At 36.6% G+C, this 14,564-nt stretch overlaps 1 protein-coding gene across 6 annotated transcripts in view; it reads left to right on the top strand.

The window, feature by feature from the left end:
- TTLL7 (tubulin tyrosine ligase like 7) overlaps nucleotides 1-14,564 on the top strand; it is a 150,532-nt gene that overhangs the window by 102,753 nt on the left and 33,215 nt on the right. For 4 of the 6 annotated variants that reach the window (XM_057500372.1, XM_057500368.1, XM_057500369.1 and 1 more), the window contains 4 exons: nucleotides 6,501-6,706; nucleotides 7,681-7,815; nucleotides 9,615-9,695; nucleotides 14,277-14,322. In XM_057500372.1, the coding sequence (XP_057356355.1) occupies nucleotides 6,501-6,706; nucleotides 7,681-7,815; nucleotides 9,615-9,695; nucleotides 14,277-14,322 (468 nt within the window). The remainder of the gene's footprint in view (nucleotides 1-6,500; nucleotides 6,707-7,680; nucleotides 7,816-9,614; nucleotides 9,696-14,276; nucleotides 14,323-14,564) is intronic. The other 2 variants (XM_036890263.2, XM_036890266.2) reach the window with 1 other exon arrangement.

Here is a 14,564-nt window from a genome sequence, read left to right as displayed (position 1 = left end):
GTTTATCATAGATGGCCTTTATTATGTTGAGGTACTTGCCCTCTATTCCTATTTTGCTGAGAGTTTTTAACATGAATGGATGTTGAACTTTGTCAAATGCTTTTTCAGCATCTATGGAGATGATCATGTGGTTTTTGTCTTTCTTTTTGTTGATGTGGTGGATGATGTTGATGGACTTTCGAATGTTGTACCATCCTTGCATCCCTGGAATGAATCCCACTTGGTCATGGTGTATGATCCTTTTGATGTATTTTTGAATTCGGTTTGCTAATATTTTGTTGAGTATTTTTGCATCTACGTTCATCAGGGATATTGGTCTGTAGTTTTCTTTTTTGGTGGGGTCTTTGCCTGGTTTTGGTATTAGGGTGATGTTAGCTTCATAGAATGAGTTTGGGAGTATCCCCTCCTCCTCTATTTTTTGGAAAACTTTAAGGAGAATGGGTATTATGTCTTCCCTGTATGTCTGATAAAATTCCGAGGTAAATCCATCTGGCCCGGGGGTTTTGTTCTTTGGTAGTTTTTTGATTACCTCTTCAATTTCATTGCTGGTAATTGGTCTGTTTAGATTTTCTGTTTCTTCCTGGGTCAATCTTGGAAGGTTATATTTTTCTAGGAAGTTGTCCATTTCTCCTAGGTTTCCCAGCTTGTTAGCATATAGGTTTTCATAGTATTCTCCAATAATTCTTTGCATTTCCGTGGCGTCCGTCGTGATTTTTCCTTTCTCGTTTCTGATACTGTTGATTTGTGTTGACTCTCTTTTCTTCTTAATAAGTCTGGCTAGAGGCTTATCTATTTTGTTTATTTTCTCGAAGAACCAGCTCTTGGTTTCATTGATTTTTGCTATTGTTTTATTCTTCTCAATTTTATTTATTTCTTCTCTGATCTTTATTATGTCCCTCCTTCTGCTGACCTTAGGCCTCATCTGTTCTTCTTTTTCCAATTTCGATTATTGTGACATTAGACCATTCATTTGGGATTGCTCTTCCTTTTTTAAATATGCTTGGATTGCTATATACTTTCCTCTTAAGACTGCTTTTGCTGTGTCCCACAGAAGTTGGGGCTTAGTGTTGTTGTTGTCATTTGTTTCCATATATTGCTGGATCTCCATTTTGATTTGGTCATTGATCCATTGATTATTTAGGAGCGTGTTGTTAAGCCTCCATGTGTTCGTGAGCCTCTTTGCTTTCTTTGTACAGTTTATTTCTAGTTTTATGCCTTTGTGGTCTGAAAAGTTGGTTGGTAGGATTTCAATCTTTTGGAATTTTCTGAGGCTCTTTTTGTGGCCTAGTATGTGGTCTATTCTGGAGAATGTTCCATGTGCACTTGAGAAGAATGTATATCCCGCTGCTTTTGGATGTAGAGTTCTATAGATGTCTATTAGGTCCATCTGCTCTACTGTGTTGTTCAGTGCTTCCGTGTCCTTACTTATTTTCTGCCCAGTGGATCTATCCTTTGGGGTGAGTGGTGTGTTGAAGTCTCCTAGAATGAATGCATTGCAGTCTATATCCCCCTTTAGTTCTGTTAGTATTTGTTTCACATATGCTGGTGCTCCTGTGTTGGGTGCATATATATTTAGAATGGTTATATCCTCTTGTTTGACTGAGCCCTTTATCATTATGTAGTGTCCTTCTTTATCTCTTGTTACTTTCTTTGTTTTGAAGTCTATTTTGTCTGATATTAGTACTGCAACCCCTGCTTTCTTCTCACTGTTGTTTGCTTGAAATATGTTTTTCCATCCCTTGACTTTTAGTCTGTACATGTCTTTGGGTTTGAGGTGAGTTTCTTGTAAGCAGCATATAGATGGGTCTTGCTTTTTTATCCATTCTGTTACTCTGTGTCTTTTGATTGGTGCATTCAACCCATTAACATTTAGGGTGACTATTGAAAGATATGTACTTATTGCCATTGCAGGCTTTAAATTCGTGGTTACCAAAGGTTCAAGGTTAGCCTCTTTAGTATCTTACTGCCTAACTTAGCTCGCTTATTGAGCTGTTATATACACTGTCTGGAGATTCTTTTCTTCTCTCCCTTCTTGTTCCTCCTCCTCGATTCTTCATATGTTGGGTGTTTTGTGCTGTGCTCTTTCTAGGAGTACTCCCATCTAGAGCAGTCCCTGTAAGATGTTCTGTAGAGGTGGTTTGTGGAAAGCAAATTCCCTCAGCTTTTGTTTGTCTGGGAATTGTTTAATCCCACCATCATATTTGAATGATAGTCGTGCTGGATACAGTATCCTTGGTTCAAGCCCCTTCTGTTTCATTGTATTAAATATATCATGCCATTCTCTTCTGGCCTGTAGGGTTTCTGTTGAGAAATCTGACGTTAGCCTGATGGGTTTCCCTTTATAGGTGACCTTTTTCTCTCTAGCTGCCTTTAACACTCTTTCCTTGTCCTTGATCTTTGCCATTTTAATTATTATGTGTCTTGGTGTTGCCCTTCTTGGATCCTTTCTGTTGGGGGTTCTGTGTATTTCCGTGGTCTGTTTGATTACTTCCTCCCCCAGTGTGGGGAAGTTTTCAGCAATTATTTCTTCTAAGATACTTTCCATCTCTTTTCCTCTCTCTTCTTCTTCTGGGACCCCTATAATACGGATATTGCTCCTTTTAGATTGGTCACACAGTTCTCTTAATATTGTTTCATTCCTGGAGATCCTTTTGTCTCTCTCTATGTCAGCTTCCATGCGTTCCTGTTCTCTGATTTCAATTCCATCAATGGCCTCTTGCATTCTATCCATTCTGCTTATAAACCCTTCCAGAGTTTGTTTCATTTCTGCGATCTCCTTTCTGGCATCTGTGATCTCTTTCCGGACTTCATCCCATTTTTCTTGCGTATTTCTCTGCATCTCTGTCAGCATGTTTATGATTCTTATTTTGAATTCTTTGTCAGGAAGACTGGTTAGGTCTGTCTCCTTCTCTGGTGTTGTCTCTGTGATCTTTGTCTGCCTGTAGCTTTGCCTTTTCATGGTGATAGGAATAGTCTGCAGAACTGGGACGAGTGACGGCTGGAAAGACTTCCTTTCTTGTTGGTTTGTGGCCCTCCTCTCCTGGGAGAACAGCGGCCTCTAGTGGCTTGTGCTGCGCAGCTGCGCACAGACAGGGTTTCTGCTTCCTGCCCGGCTGCTATGGAGTTAATCTCCGCTGTTGCTGTGGGCGTGGCCTGGCTCGGGCAGCTACTCCAAAATGGTGGAGTCGCGTTGGAGCAGGAGCTGCTGGGAGGCTATTTATCTCCGTAAGGGGCCTCCCTGCTCCCTGCAGCCCAGGGGTTAGGGTGCCCAGAGATCCCGGATTCCCTACCTCTGGATTAAGTGGCCCGCCCTGCCCCTTTAAGACTTCCAAAAAGCACCCGCCAAAACAAAACAACGACCACAAAAAAAAAAACAAGAAAAAAAATTTTTTTAATTAAAAAAAAAAAATTTTTTTAATTAAAAAAAAAAAGGTGGTCGTTCGTTTTTCTTTATTCTCCGGTGCCAGCCTCAGGCCTCTGCTCACCGGTCTTTCTGCCCTGTTTCCCTAATATTGGGGTCCCTGTCCCTTTAAGACTTCCAAAAAGCGCTCGCCAAAACAAAGCAGCAAAAAAGCAAAAAAAAAAATGGTCGCGCGCTTTTCTTATGTCCTCTGTCGCCCAGCCTCCAGTGCCTGCTCACTGTTCTTGCTGCCCTGTTTTCCCAGTATCGAGGGCCCTGCACTCTGGCCCGGATGGCTGGGGCTGGGCGTTCGGCAGCCCTGGGCTCCGTCTCCCTCCCGCTCTGCCTGCTCTTCTCCCGCCGGGAGCTGGGGGGAGGGGCGCTCGGCTCCCGCGGGGCCGGGGCTTGTATCTTACCCCCTTCGCGAGGCGCTGGGTTCTCTCAGGTGTGGATGTGGTCTGGATATTGTCCTGTGTCCTCTGGTCTTTATTCTAGGAAGGGTTGTCTTTGTTATATTTTCATAGATATATGTTGTTTTGGGAGGAGATTTCCGCTGCTCTACTCACGCCGCCATCTTCCGCCCCCTCTGCAGAATAAGTTCTTAATGGTTTTACTTTTACTTCCAGGTTATTCCATAAATATACATGTTAAGAATGTTCCTGTCTTTGAGGGGTTATGTGTTTGGAGAAGAAATGTGTTTTGCCCCATTTCATTTGTTTGTTTACTCATTTAAGATACATTTATTAAGCACTTGATCCATAGTTTGTAAGCTATTTTATCAATTATTTCTTTTTTTTCTTAAAGACATTTTAGTAACTTACTTATGTAAATAGGCCCTGTTTCTGTTTTGGAAGCTGACATCGTCCTGCCCCAATTTCATCAGTTTTTAAGCCCCTCTCCTATTGACTACTGTGTGCATCCTTAAGAGCATGAACTGACGGAGGATAAGGGTGAGGTTGGGAAAAAATTCTAAGGTTCCTAAAGCTCTGAGATTGTTCCTTGTTCTCAGACCAATAGGTCAATAAATTGAGATCAGACAAATAGTGTACTCAAAATGTTTTGGAATATGAATTTACATTTTAAAGCTAGCCTAATTCAATTACATATCTTTTTCCTTACTATGTTTTATTTTTACAGTTATTAGGAATCACACAAAGGTTTCTATTTGCTTCCAATTCTCTCTTTATGTTACATGAAGGAATATCATAGCCACAAACCCTCCTTGAGTTTTCTCTCCCAAGTGGTGCTGATGACTGAGGACAAAATCCAGATTATGTATGACACTTCCTGTTGTGGACAGTTAATTTGGGAAATTCAAATTGGTTATAGTTCCAAAGGTTATATTTTGGCTTGATATAGGTAGTCACATACAAAACGACATGAAATATTTTTCTCATGTAATTTGTGTATGCAATTTACAACCTTTTTTTCCTTAATCTACCTAAATATCAGCATGTCTTGCTACTTGCTTATTCTGTCTGCATTTCCTGTGTATGCAGGGGGAAAATGGGAATCTGTGGGGATTCAAGAGAAAGGAAATTTTCTTTCTGCACCTATAATCAAGTTTACATGTGTAAACCATCACCCTCTCAAAGAGAGCAGGGCCAGGGGGTCCACAGAAGCACACACTTTTGGGTGTTTTCTAGTAGAGGATTGGCCAGTAGCATGTTCCCCACATAGCCCTTCTGTAGAAGCACTGTCCTTTCAAAACATGGTGTGACTTTCAGGTTCAGAGGAAGTTAATTGTTGAAACAAGTAGAAGGTTTTTTTTTTTATTTTTAACATCATTTATACCTTGAATGAGTATACTTTTTTTTGACTCTCCAGAGCCAAATGAGGAGGATTAAGTTTATTATCTATTCAAAATATTCTTTAGAAATACATCTCTAAATATAAGGTTTATGTTCCTTGCCTTTATAAAGGTTTAAGTTTTTCAACAGCTAATAAAGAGAAATATTTGGGGTATTCGACCGACCTTCATGTGAGTTTCATTAAATTATTAAATTGATGAGGATTGATACATTTCCCAAGCAGAGAGAGAGAGTATAGAGCAGAGGATATGTAGAATGCAGGAACTAAGCAATAATATAAATGTTGATAATATTGAATAATATTCTATTTCCTGTGTCAGGAGCCAAAATTTCCCGGTGTCAGAAACAGATGGTTCTCTCCTTTAAATGTTCTATATATTGAGGAAGATATTGTATAGTTTTCCCTAGTTGTTCCGATAGAAACCCTTTAGATCCAGACATTTTTTTCTTCACCTAATTCTTTTACTATTGGATCTGAATCTAGTTTTTTAAATTATTTTTTCCTGTGAATGAGACAACTATCTGTCTAGTACTATTCTTATAATAGCCAATTATATGTCTAAACTCCATTAGGATAATCTCTTTATGTTTATGTTCTGTTTTATTATTAATTTTTTCCATAGCTCCTAACTTATATAACACCCATTGATCCTGGCCATTCTTTAGACTTCTTGCCATCCTTACCTATGAATCTTGCTGTAAAATGCATAATTTCTAACCTATACAAAGATTCTAATAAATGACCAGTCTACTCCAAAAAAAGTAGATGGCATCATGGTATTATAGAAAGAGGGAAGACGCTGGCATTAGATTTAACATCAGGATTTAAACCTGAACTTGGCCACTTTCTTGTTGTGTCACCTTGAGGAAGTTCTTTTGTGAGCCTCCAGGTGATGGAGATTCCTACTTCAGCGGGTTTCTGGGAGTACTAAGATAAAATTGTAACTTCCAGCATAATGCCTGTCTTTATGAAGGTGTTCCATAAACATTACTTTTCCTTTCTTCTTCTTTTTTTTGTGTCATGTTTCAAGCACAGAACATTAAAGTACTATTTTAGTATTATTCTCATAGTAGTCATTCTTTATACATGGTAAGGGTCCTGTGCCATGCTCACTGTTTGCATTGAAGCATTAACCCCAGATTCATATTCTCATGATGCTGCTGATGCTTTGATATTTATTGCCACCCCGCCACCTTGTGGTCTAATCGTTAGTTTATATAGACCCGATACCGTGGGGAACTTCTGCTAACTCTCCTACAATACTATCCCTCTTCTCCATCATTGATAGGCTCTATGAGGCGTTCAGTCAGTTGCCCTCGGTCCATCTCTTCTCAGTCACCTTCTGTTGTGGACAGCCGCCCCTTTTCTGCTCAGCAAATGGTATCAGCATCCGGGCCAGTTTCAGGGTCTCGGTCACATTCTTTAAACCGTGTTTCCTCCTACATGAGATATTTGCCTCACAGTAATGATGGCACCTCTACTAACTCTCAGATGGTAAGTCATCTCTTTTGCTCCTCTGACATTACAGGAAGTGCTACACTCAGGATTTAGGTAGCAAAGGGATAGCCGGGAGGAGGACAGATTGAACCTCTGATCCTTTCAATAATTTAACTCACAGTCTCCTGACACTTGAATTATTAATCCATCTTAGCCTATAATTTAGTATGGATTCTCATAAGGCAAACTTCACTGTGTTACAGAATTATATATGAGGATGGACACTGAGAATAGCATTTTATTTTCCATTTGCTGATGGAGTACTATAATTTTGTTGAAAATCATCTGAGTAAATACATGATTTTGCAGTGTATTGTGCAGTATATCTGTAAATTTAGAGAAATTTGTTTTATGGAAAATTTTCCTTAATGGGACTATTGATTAATATGTTAGAAAAATAAGACTATTGATAAATTCTTAGAACATTGAAATGCAACATTGTTTATAATGTTTTCTATATATTAACTTATAGTATTTCCTCATTAGCATGAGTCGTAGAGATTCAGTATTGAAAAATTCAGTGAATTTATTTTGCAACTAGGCTTACCCATAGGCCAGTACTTTATTTAAATTGTTTATTTAATTTGGATGATGTTTCCAAAGGGAAAATTCTGGAAAATGAAAGTAAATGAATTTCACTTAGTACAATACATGATTTTTTTTCTAATCAAGAATTGCCTGGGTACAGGTAGTACCCAGTACATGAAACTGACTAGGAAGTCTTTTTTAAACACTTGTATTTTTATTTTAGTATTTTGAGCTAAATAAAATACAACTGTGTAAAAGTGTGAAAGACATTCTTGGGAAATCATATCCACTTAATCCTAAGAATAAACATCAACATGTTTTTCTTCATTTTTCATTTTTTTTTAATTGAAAATGCATCATTTTTACCTAGAAATATCTTTCAGATTATAGTGGCACAATGAAATAAGACCCCCTCCAAATATCTGTATTTTTTCAAATTTAAGAGTGAGTCTTTGCGGCAACTGAGAACAAAAGAACAGGAAGATGATCTAACAAGTCAGACCTTATTTGTTCTCAAGGACATGAAAATCCGGTTTCCAGGAAAATCAGATGCAGAGTCATTACTTCTGATAGAAGATGTAAGTATCTGATGTATAGGAAATTCCAAGGAGCTCATACCTTTTTATTCTTATTAAAATATTAAAATTTATTTCCCAATAACATTATTCCCAATGACATAGCAAACTTAGTTGATGTTCTTTTCAGCCTGCACAAGCTTTAGAAAATACAGGGGTTATTTTAATTGTTATGATTCAATGAGCAGTGAGACCACATTTATAATCAGCAAAACAAAAAACCTTTTAGTGTATATACTATCTTAGTGATGCAGCTGCTTCAAGTGAGAATAATTAGTATTAAATAAGTATTGTTCTTAATGATTACAGAAATATCAAGTTAGGACTGCTTCTATAAATATTTAGAAAGATCTACTGTGGTATGAGATATAATGAAAAAAAAGTGGGGCCCAGGGCATAAGATGTCAAAAATACTTAAATGTGACACCTTGAATGATTTCAGTCAAATTTTGAAGTGGCTTATGTTGTGTGTTTTATTGTTACACGCACATTTGAGCCACTCAGTGGAACATTCTAAAATGGCAAACAGTCCTAAAATTTATATTAAAGTCAATGACAGTGTAATTTAGAAAGAATGTTCAAGCTATTAAAATAATTTTGGTTAAAAGCATTTCTATGCTCATAATTCTATTTCTCCAATCAAACATTCTTTTAAAATAGTCATTTCTAGATAAATCCTCAGTAATAAAATAATTGTTTCTGGTTTCTGTTTTTTTTTCCCAGAGGAGAAGGCACCATCTAGTGGTCAGTTGTAGGATGACAACCACAGTTTTCACTTTTTAGCATTATTTAAACCCTGTCTCAAGCAGCTGTCTAGAAAGAAAAAGCAAATAAATAATAGCAAAAGACTTCCTTCATTTAAAAAAAATCAAAAATGGCATTTCTATTTTGTAATCATGACATAGTTATAACCCAAATTCCCAAATATAATACACGGTGTTGTTAACATATTTTTTAAAAAGTAAAAATTGTATCTTGTGCGCAAATGAGCTGCTATGTGTTACATCAGAGGAAAAGGAAGAAAAGTGAACATTAGTTGTGAAACGTTATGCTAGATGTGTTTTTATTGACATATATTATCTTATTCAATCAAGTTATTTTCTAGTAAAGCCAATGTCTTTATACTATTTTATTTATATTTCTTAGAGATATTAGTTATTATATACCACCTTTTTGAATCAGGTATAAGAAAAATTAGAGAATGGAGCTAATATTTGTGGTTGTGTGATTGTTCTATAAAGAATATATACAGAGTCACATAATTACTAAAATATAATTCATAATTATATAAGACATTAGATCATTTACTGTTCATTATATGCAGAAAATATCCTAGTCTGCTTGTTATGTGTATATTACTAGAATATATATTCATAAATTTGCAGATTTGCACACAAAACAAAAGGATAATAGAACACTAAATACATATAAGTTATCTTTTAATGTGTTATTCATTGTTGTGTTATTATATGTCATGTGGTGAATACAGCTCTTAGATTAATACATGGAAAATCCATGTCTTGGGCATCTTTCCAAACCTTTTGTGCCCCAAGACATACGAGTTTCATTCACAAGAGATTGTGTGCTTTTTACAGCAAGAGGGTTTGGACTCAGATGGCTTCTTTACCTTATGTTAGAAATCTTTACACGTGTCTTTTAATGAAAGTAGGCAGTATTTACTGTAAGTAGTATTGTAGTGTTTTCATTTCACAAATTAATAAAATTCACATCAACCCATTTATTTTTTGTTACTTTTGAGGAAAATTCTAGATTCAATTTCTTAATGTTTCTCCCCAAAACAGATCATTGATAACTGGAAGTATCATAAAACAAAAGTGGCTTCATATTGGCTCATAAAATTGGACTCTGTAAAACAACGAAAAGTGAGTAATGCCCTGAAACAAGTTTTCCTTTGGATTATGTATTAAGTTAGGATCATTAATTCATAATCAACCTACATGTATATTATTTGCTTACTCATTTTTTCAACAAATATTTATTGCATATACTCTATGTTTCAGGCATTTTTCTAGGTTATGGGGATAAATAAATGAATTTTAAAAACCCCATGGTCTGATAGAGCTACTTAAGGTGTTTGATAAACAAATATAATAGAATATAAGGTAATATTTGAGTATTATGAAGAAAAATAAATCAGGATTAAAAATATAGAAGGTAACATAAGCAAGGACCTAAATGAAATGAGAATAATACTGTGTAGATATCTGCAGGTACACTGTGTTAGGCAGAGGGAAGAGCAGTTCAAGGCCCTGAGGTAGAAGTTAGCTTGATGTGTGCATGAAGGCTGGAAGGTGCTGTTTTATTTTCTTATTTATAGGACGATTGGTTTGTGGTGATCAAGAGGGAGCAATGTGGTAGGGCTGAAGTTGGATAGGTAGGCAGGGCTCATATCAACTTCATAGGCCATGGGAAGACTTGGGGTTTTATTTCAAGTGATTGGGAAGCTATTGGAAGAGTTAAACATAGTCTGTTTTATAATTTAAAAGGATCATGAGAGCTACTTGTGGGGAATAGAATTGGGGAGACAGAATGTGGCAGAATAGAAGTAGAGACCAGCTAGAAGGGTTTCAGACGAATGAAGGCAAGAGCTAAAGGCTGCTTGGCTAGTGTGAACACTAAGTGGGTGGATGCTGGGGAAAGGGCAGGGATGTGTTATTACTGTTGTTTGGTTTTGCTTTGATTTTGGTTCTGGACATGCTGCAACACTAGTTGGGGGAGATACACTATTTTAGTAGCTTTAGTGAAGTTGTTGTATTCCTTCAGTAATGCAAGCTATCATTTCCTCTCTCTAGGATTTATTGCTAATAAGCTGAAAGTTGATACTGATAAAATTATGACTTTAAAAATATATACTTTCATCTGAGTAAATTACCTGTCACTGATATGCATTAACACATTTAACAAATAATTATTTAAGTGTTCTGTCTGGGCTGCTGTTGAGGAGGGGATAGCAAAGTTGGTTACAGAGGTGGATTGAAACATACTGTAAGACCTGAATGCATATTTGCCAGGTCACTGACTGTGGCCTTGGCTGATTAAAATATGGACCTTTTATTAGAATTGGAGCCCTGGATTTCCTCAAGTCCATGTACTTTTTGTAATCTAGATGAAAGAAGAGTATAGTTAAGTTGCTAATTAAAACAGAATACAGTAGTAAAGTTTGTTGGGGAATCAGGAGTTGGACCTGTATTTTTGACTGCATGGGGACAGATAAAGTGTTAGTAAGATATGGGTACATGATAAATGTGACATTTCAAATCAGTGGAGGAAAGATAATTTTTTTCCCTAAATGATACTGAAGCAATTGCCTATTTGTAAGAAAACTAAGTTGGAACCTTATTTCTCATCATATACAAAAATAAATTCCAGTAATATTATAATTTTTATGTGTAAAAAACAAAAGATTAAAAGTTTAAGAAGAGTATGTTTGTAATCTCAGAATGGCAAAACAACTTCTTAAGAAAGACCTAAAACCTGGAAGTCCAAAAGGAAAAGATTGACAGGTTTGAGTACGTGAAACTTAACTGATGATAATAGATGTCTTAAACCACGAGGAGACAAGAGTGGTGAGAAGAGTGGTGGGCAGGGTGGCTGAGGATGACACCTGCTGGCAGCCAGCCCATAAAACACGAAGACCAGGAAAGCAACACCTCCTGCAAGTCACTCAGCAAAAAATACTACCCTGATTTTTATTTATAAATAAGGTGGCAAAGTGTATAAAAAGGCCATGGGAAGACAATTTATATATCTCCCAATAGCCAATTAACATGCAAATATATCCTTGGTCTCACTGATGATGAAGGAAAAGAAAGTAAAAATCATCAGATAGGCAAAAATTAGTAAGACAGATAATATCTATTGATGGAAATAGAGTGGATAAAAGAGCTTTTTAGTTTTTTTCATCATAGATTACCATTTATTGGGAGCTACATTTGTGGTAAGCATTATGAAGTACATCCATTACTTCATTTTTGGATAAAAGGACTTTTACTTTCCTATTCGAGGAAGAATACATTGGTCAACAATTTAGAAAGACAGTTTGTGGTATCTACCAAAATTGCAAATATTCATAACCTTATAACTCAGCAAAACCACTTCCAGCATTATATCCTACAGAATAACAGTCTAAATGTATAAGAGATTTATGTATATGAGCATTTGCTGCAGTGTTATTTGCAAAAGTAGAACATTTGAAGCAGCCTAAATGTCTGTCAATGATTAAATAAATTATAATACATCCATACTATTCAGTTGCATCAAATTGAATAATATTCTGGAATCATAGATCTCAACCTGAGATACAGCACAAGATTATGACTCATGACATATGAAACAAACATGCGTTAGTAAAATTAGCTGAACTTTACTAATCATGAGTGAAGGATGAATGAACTGTCACCAAGTGCATGGTCATTGGGAGGCCCTGAGCCCACTGGCTGTAAGGCATCCTTTTTCACACACTCAGAGGCATTCTGAGTTGAGTGGCAAGTGCCACTATGTGTGGTTGACATTAGCACAGGGGTAGGTTGCTTTCCAAATTTCGGTGGCCTTCGTTTTTATTCTCCATTAATTACCCATGTACTCTTTGTGATTAACTTCCATTCTCTTGCCAAATGAGATAAAAATGCCAGGTTTATTTACAAGAGTCTTGTCCCATAGAACTTTCTACAGTCACAGAAGTGTTCCATATCTGTGATATCTAATATCGTGGTCACTAGCCACATATGGCCACTGAGTGAGCGCTTGAAATGTGGTGTTGCAACTGAAGAACTGAACTTGTAATTTTAATTAACTTAAATTTAAATATCCAAATATGTCTAGTTATTGCATTTGATAGTGTGGATCTAAATAGACCAGGGTAGGCTTCTAAATATGTTCTTAGATAAGAACTTTCTCTGTTATCTTCCCGCTGAGAAATTCCTTTAGGGAGTTTGCAGGAATGCCCAGTAAGGTCAGCGTTGCCTCAGGCATCTCCAAGAGGGAGTGCCGCTGCCAACTTTTTCCCTTCCATATACCATCCTAAATAGACATCAAGATTGTAAATTAAACAAACAAGTAATAGAATAATTGGTATTGTCCCCTCTTAAATGACCTATGACCTATGGTGTGTGTACTGTTTAAACATATGTATCTAGCATTACAATTTTTAAAGAACTAGGTACCAAATTGTTAAGATGATTTCTTTCTGTAGACTTACTGAGCCAGAAAAAGGTAAGTGATGACATTTCTCCTTTTGTTTTTGTATATATATATATTTTAATTTAAAAATGGAATAATAATAGGAGACACAAGCATTTCTGTGAAGCTTGGTCTGGATCCCCCACAACCAGATACTATCTTTCATATTCTAAGTCGTCAGGGCACTTTGTACTCTGTCATGCTGATCTTTCTTGAGAGGCTTCTGTGTTAATCTCCTACAGGTGACGTCTGTCTTTGCGGTCACCTGTAGGTGATGTAGGAATGTTCTATAAACATTGAGTTGATTCAGTTCTAGACTCATTTAAGAACTCTGTCAACAGCAAGCTAGCTTCTTTCTGAACCCTTCTTTCTTTACTAGTGATTTGTGTTTATTTGAACAACAAATTGAAACAATGCTGTTTTTTTTTTATGTGTGATTTAAGAAGGTCTGATAAACAGTGTATGGGGTGATCAAATGATTTGTGTCAATAGTAATAATATTTGTAAATTGGAACAAAAGAGTTATTTCATGTTTTAGAGTTGTGCTCAGTTTGACTTATAAATTTTAAGTAAAAGTAAGTACTTGCTTATAAATTTGCTAACAAGTACTATAGAATACTTATATATGCCAGTGTCTCTATTTCCCTGTACTGACTTACTCGAAGAATGTTTGGAGTGAGTTAACTTTGTGTCAACTCATTTGAAAACCTCTAGTTCTCAGATGTGCAATTACAGCTCTGTATTTACCACATATGGTTATGTGAGGGTGTGGAGGCTCTAATGTGAGAAGACATGATTTTTATTACAATTTATGTATGTAGTTACCCTTTCTTTGAGTTCCTTTGGTGCTTCTTCCATTGTAGCATAAATCAAAAGTACTACATTGCCTTTGTGCTTGTAAAAATAATAAGATATCCCATCTCCAATACAAAGCTTGTTAAAAGTCCTGTAGTTTGCTCTACCCAAGCAGTTACAATTATACTTCTATATAGGTAATTCAACGGACAATTATATTTTGGCAGAAGAATTCATAGCTTGAAGTCTGACTCGGAGAACAGTAAGGGCTTATCTTAAGTAGAGCAAGTTTGTCTTGCAAAGTTGCCCACTTTCATTGAGGTCCTGAAAGGTGGCTGAGGGTGCCAGGCCTATATTCCCTATGATGAGAAGGGGAAGGAAGCCCAGGATTTACATACGTGCAACTTAGTTGTAGCATTTTTTTCTTGCTGTTGTCATGATCACTGTGTTTCCTTTTCTTTCCACAACAGTTTTGCTCTTCAAGATACTTTTCCAGAACAGACTCTCATTTCTCAGGTACACAGTGAAGGGTGGGGCACTCCTGGGAAGAGAAGCAGAGGGCAGCTTTCTGCAGCACTGTTTCTGCGAAGACTTCCTGCCCCTCATCATAAGAGCTCTTACCCATGAGTCATTACTTGAATAATAAGGAAACAAATTTTTGTAAAATTTTCAGTTTGGTGGGGGCAAAATTAACCCTACCAAACGTATTGGTTCTTTCACCCATGCTCACCAACAGAAGCATAACAAATGCAGCATGA

This window comes from Manis pentadactyla, chromosome 4, assembly GCF_030020395.1.
Source record: "Manis pentadactyla isolate mManPen7 chromosome 4, mManPen7.hap1, whole genome shotgun sequence".
In the NCBI taxonomy this organism is placed as follows: domain Eukaryota; kingdom Metazoa; phylum Chordata; class Mammalia; order Pholidota; family Manidae; genus Manis; species Manis pentadactyla.
The sequence above is the reverse complement of the archived record's forward strand: the minus strand, read 5'-3'. Positions and strand labels throughout refer to the sequence as shown.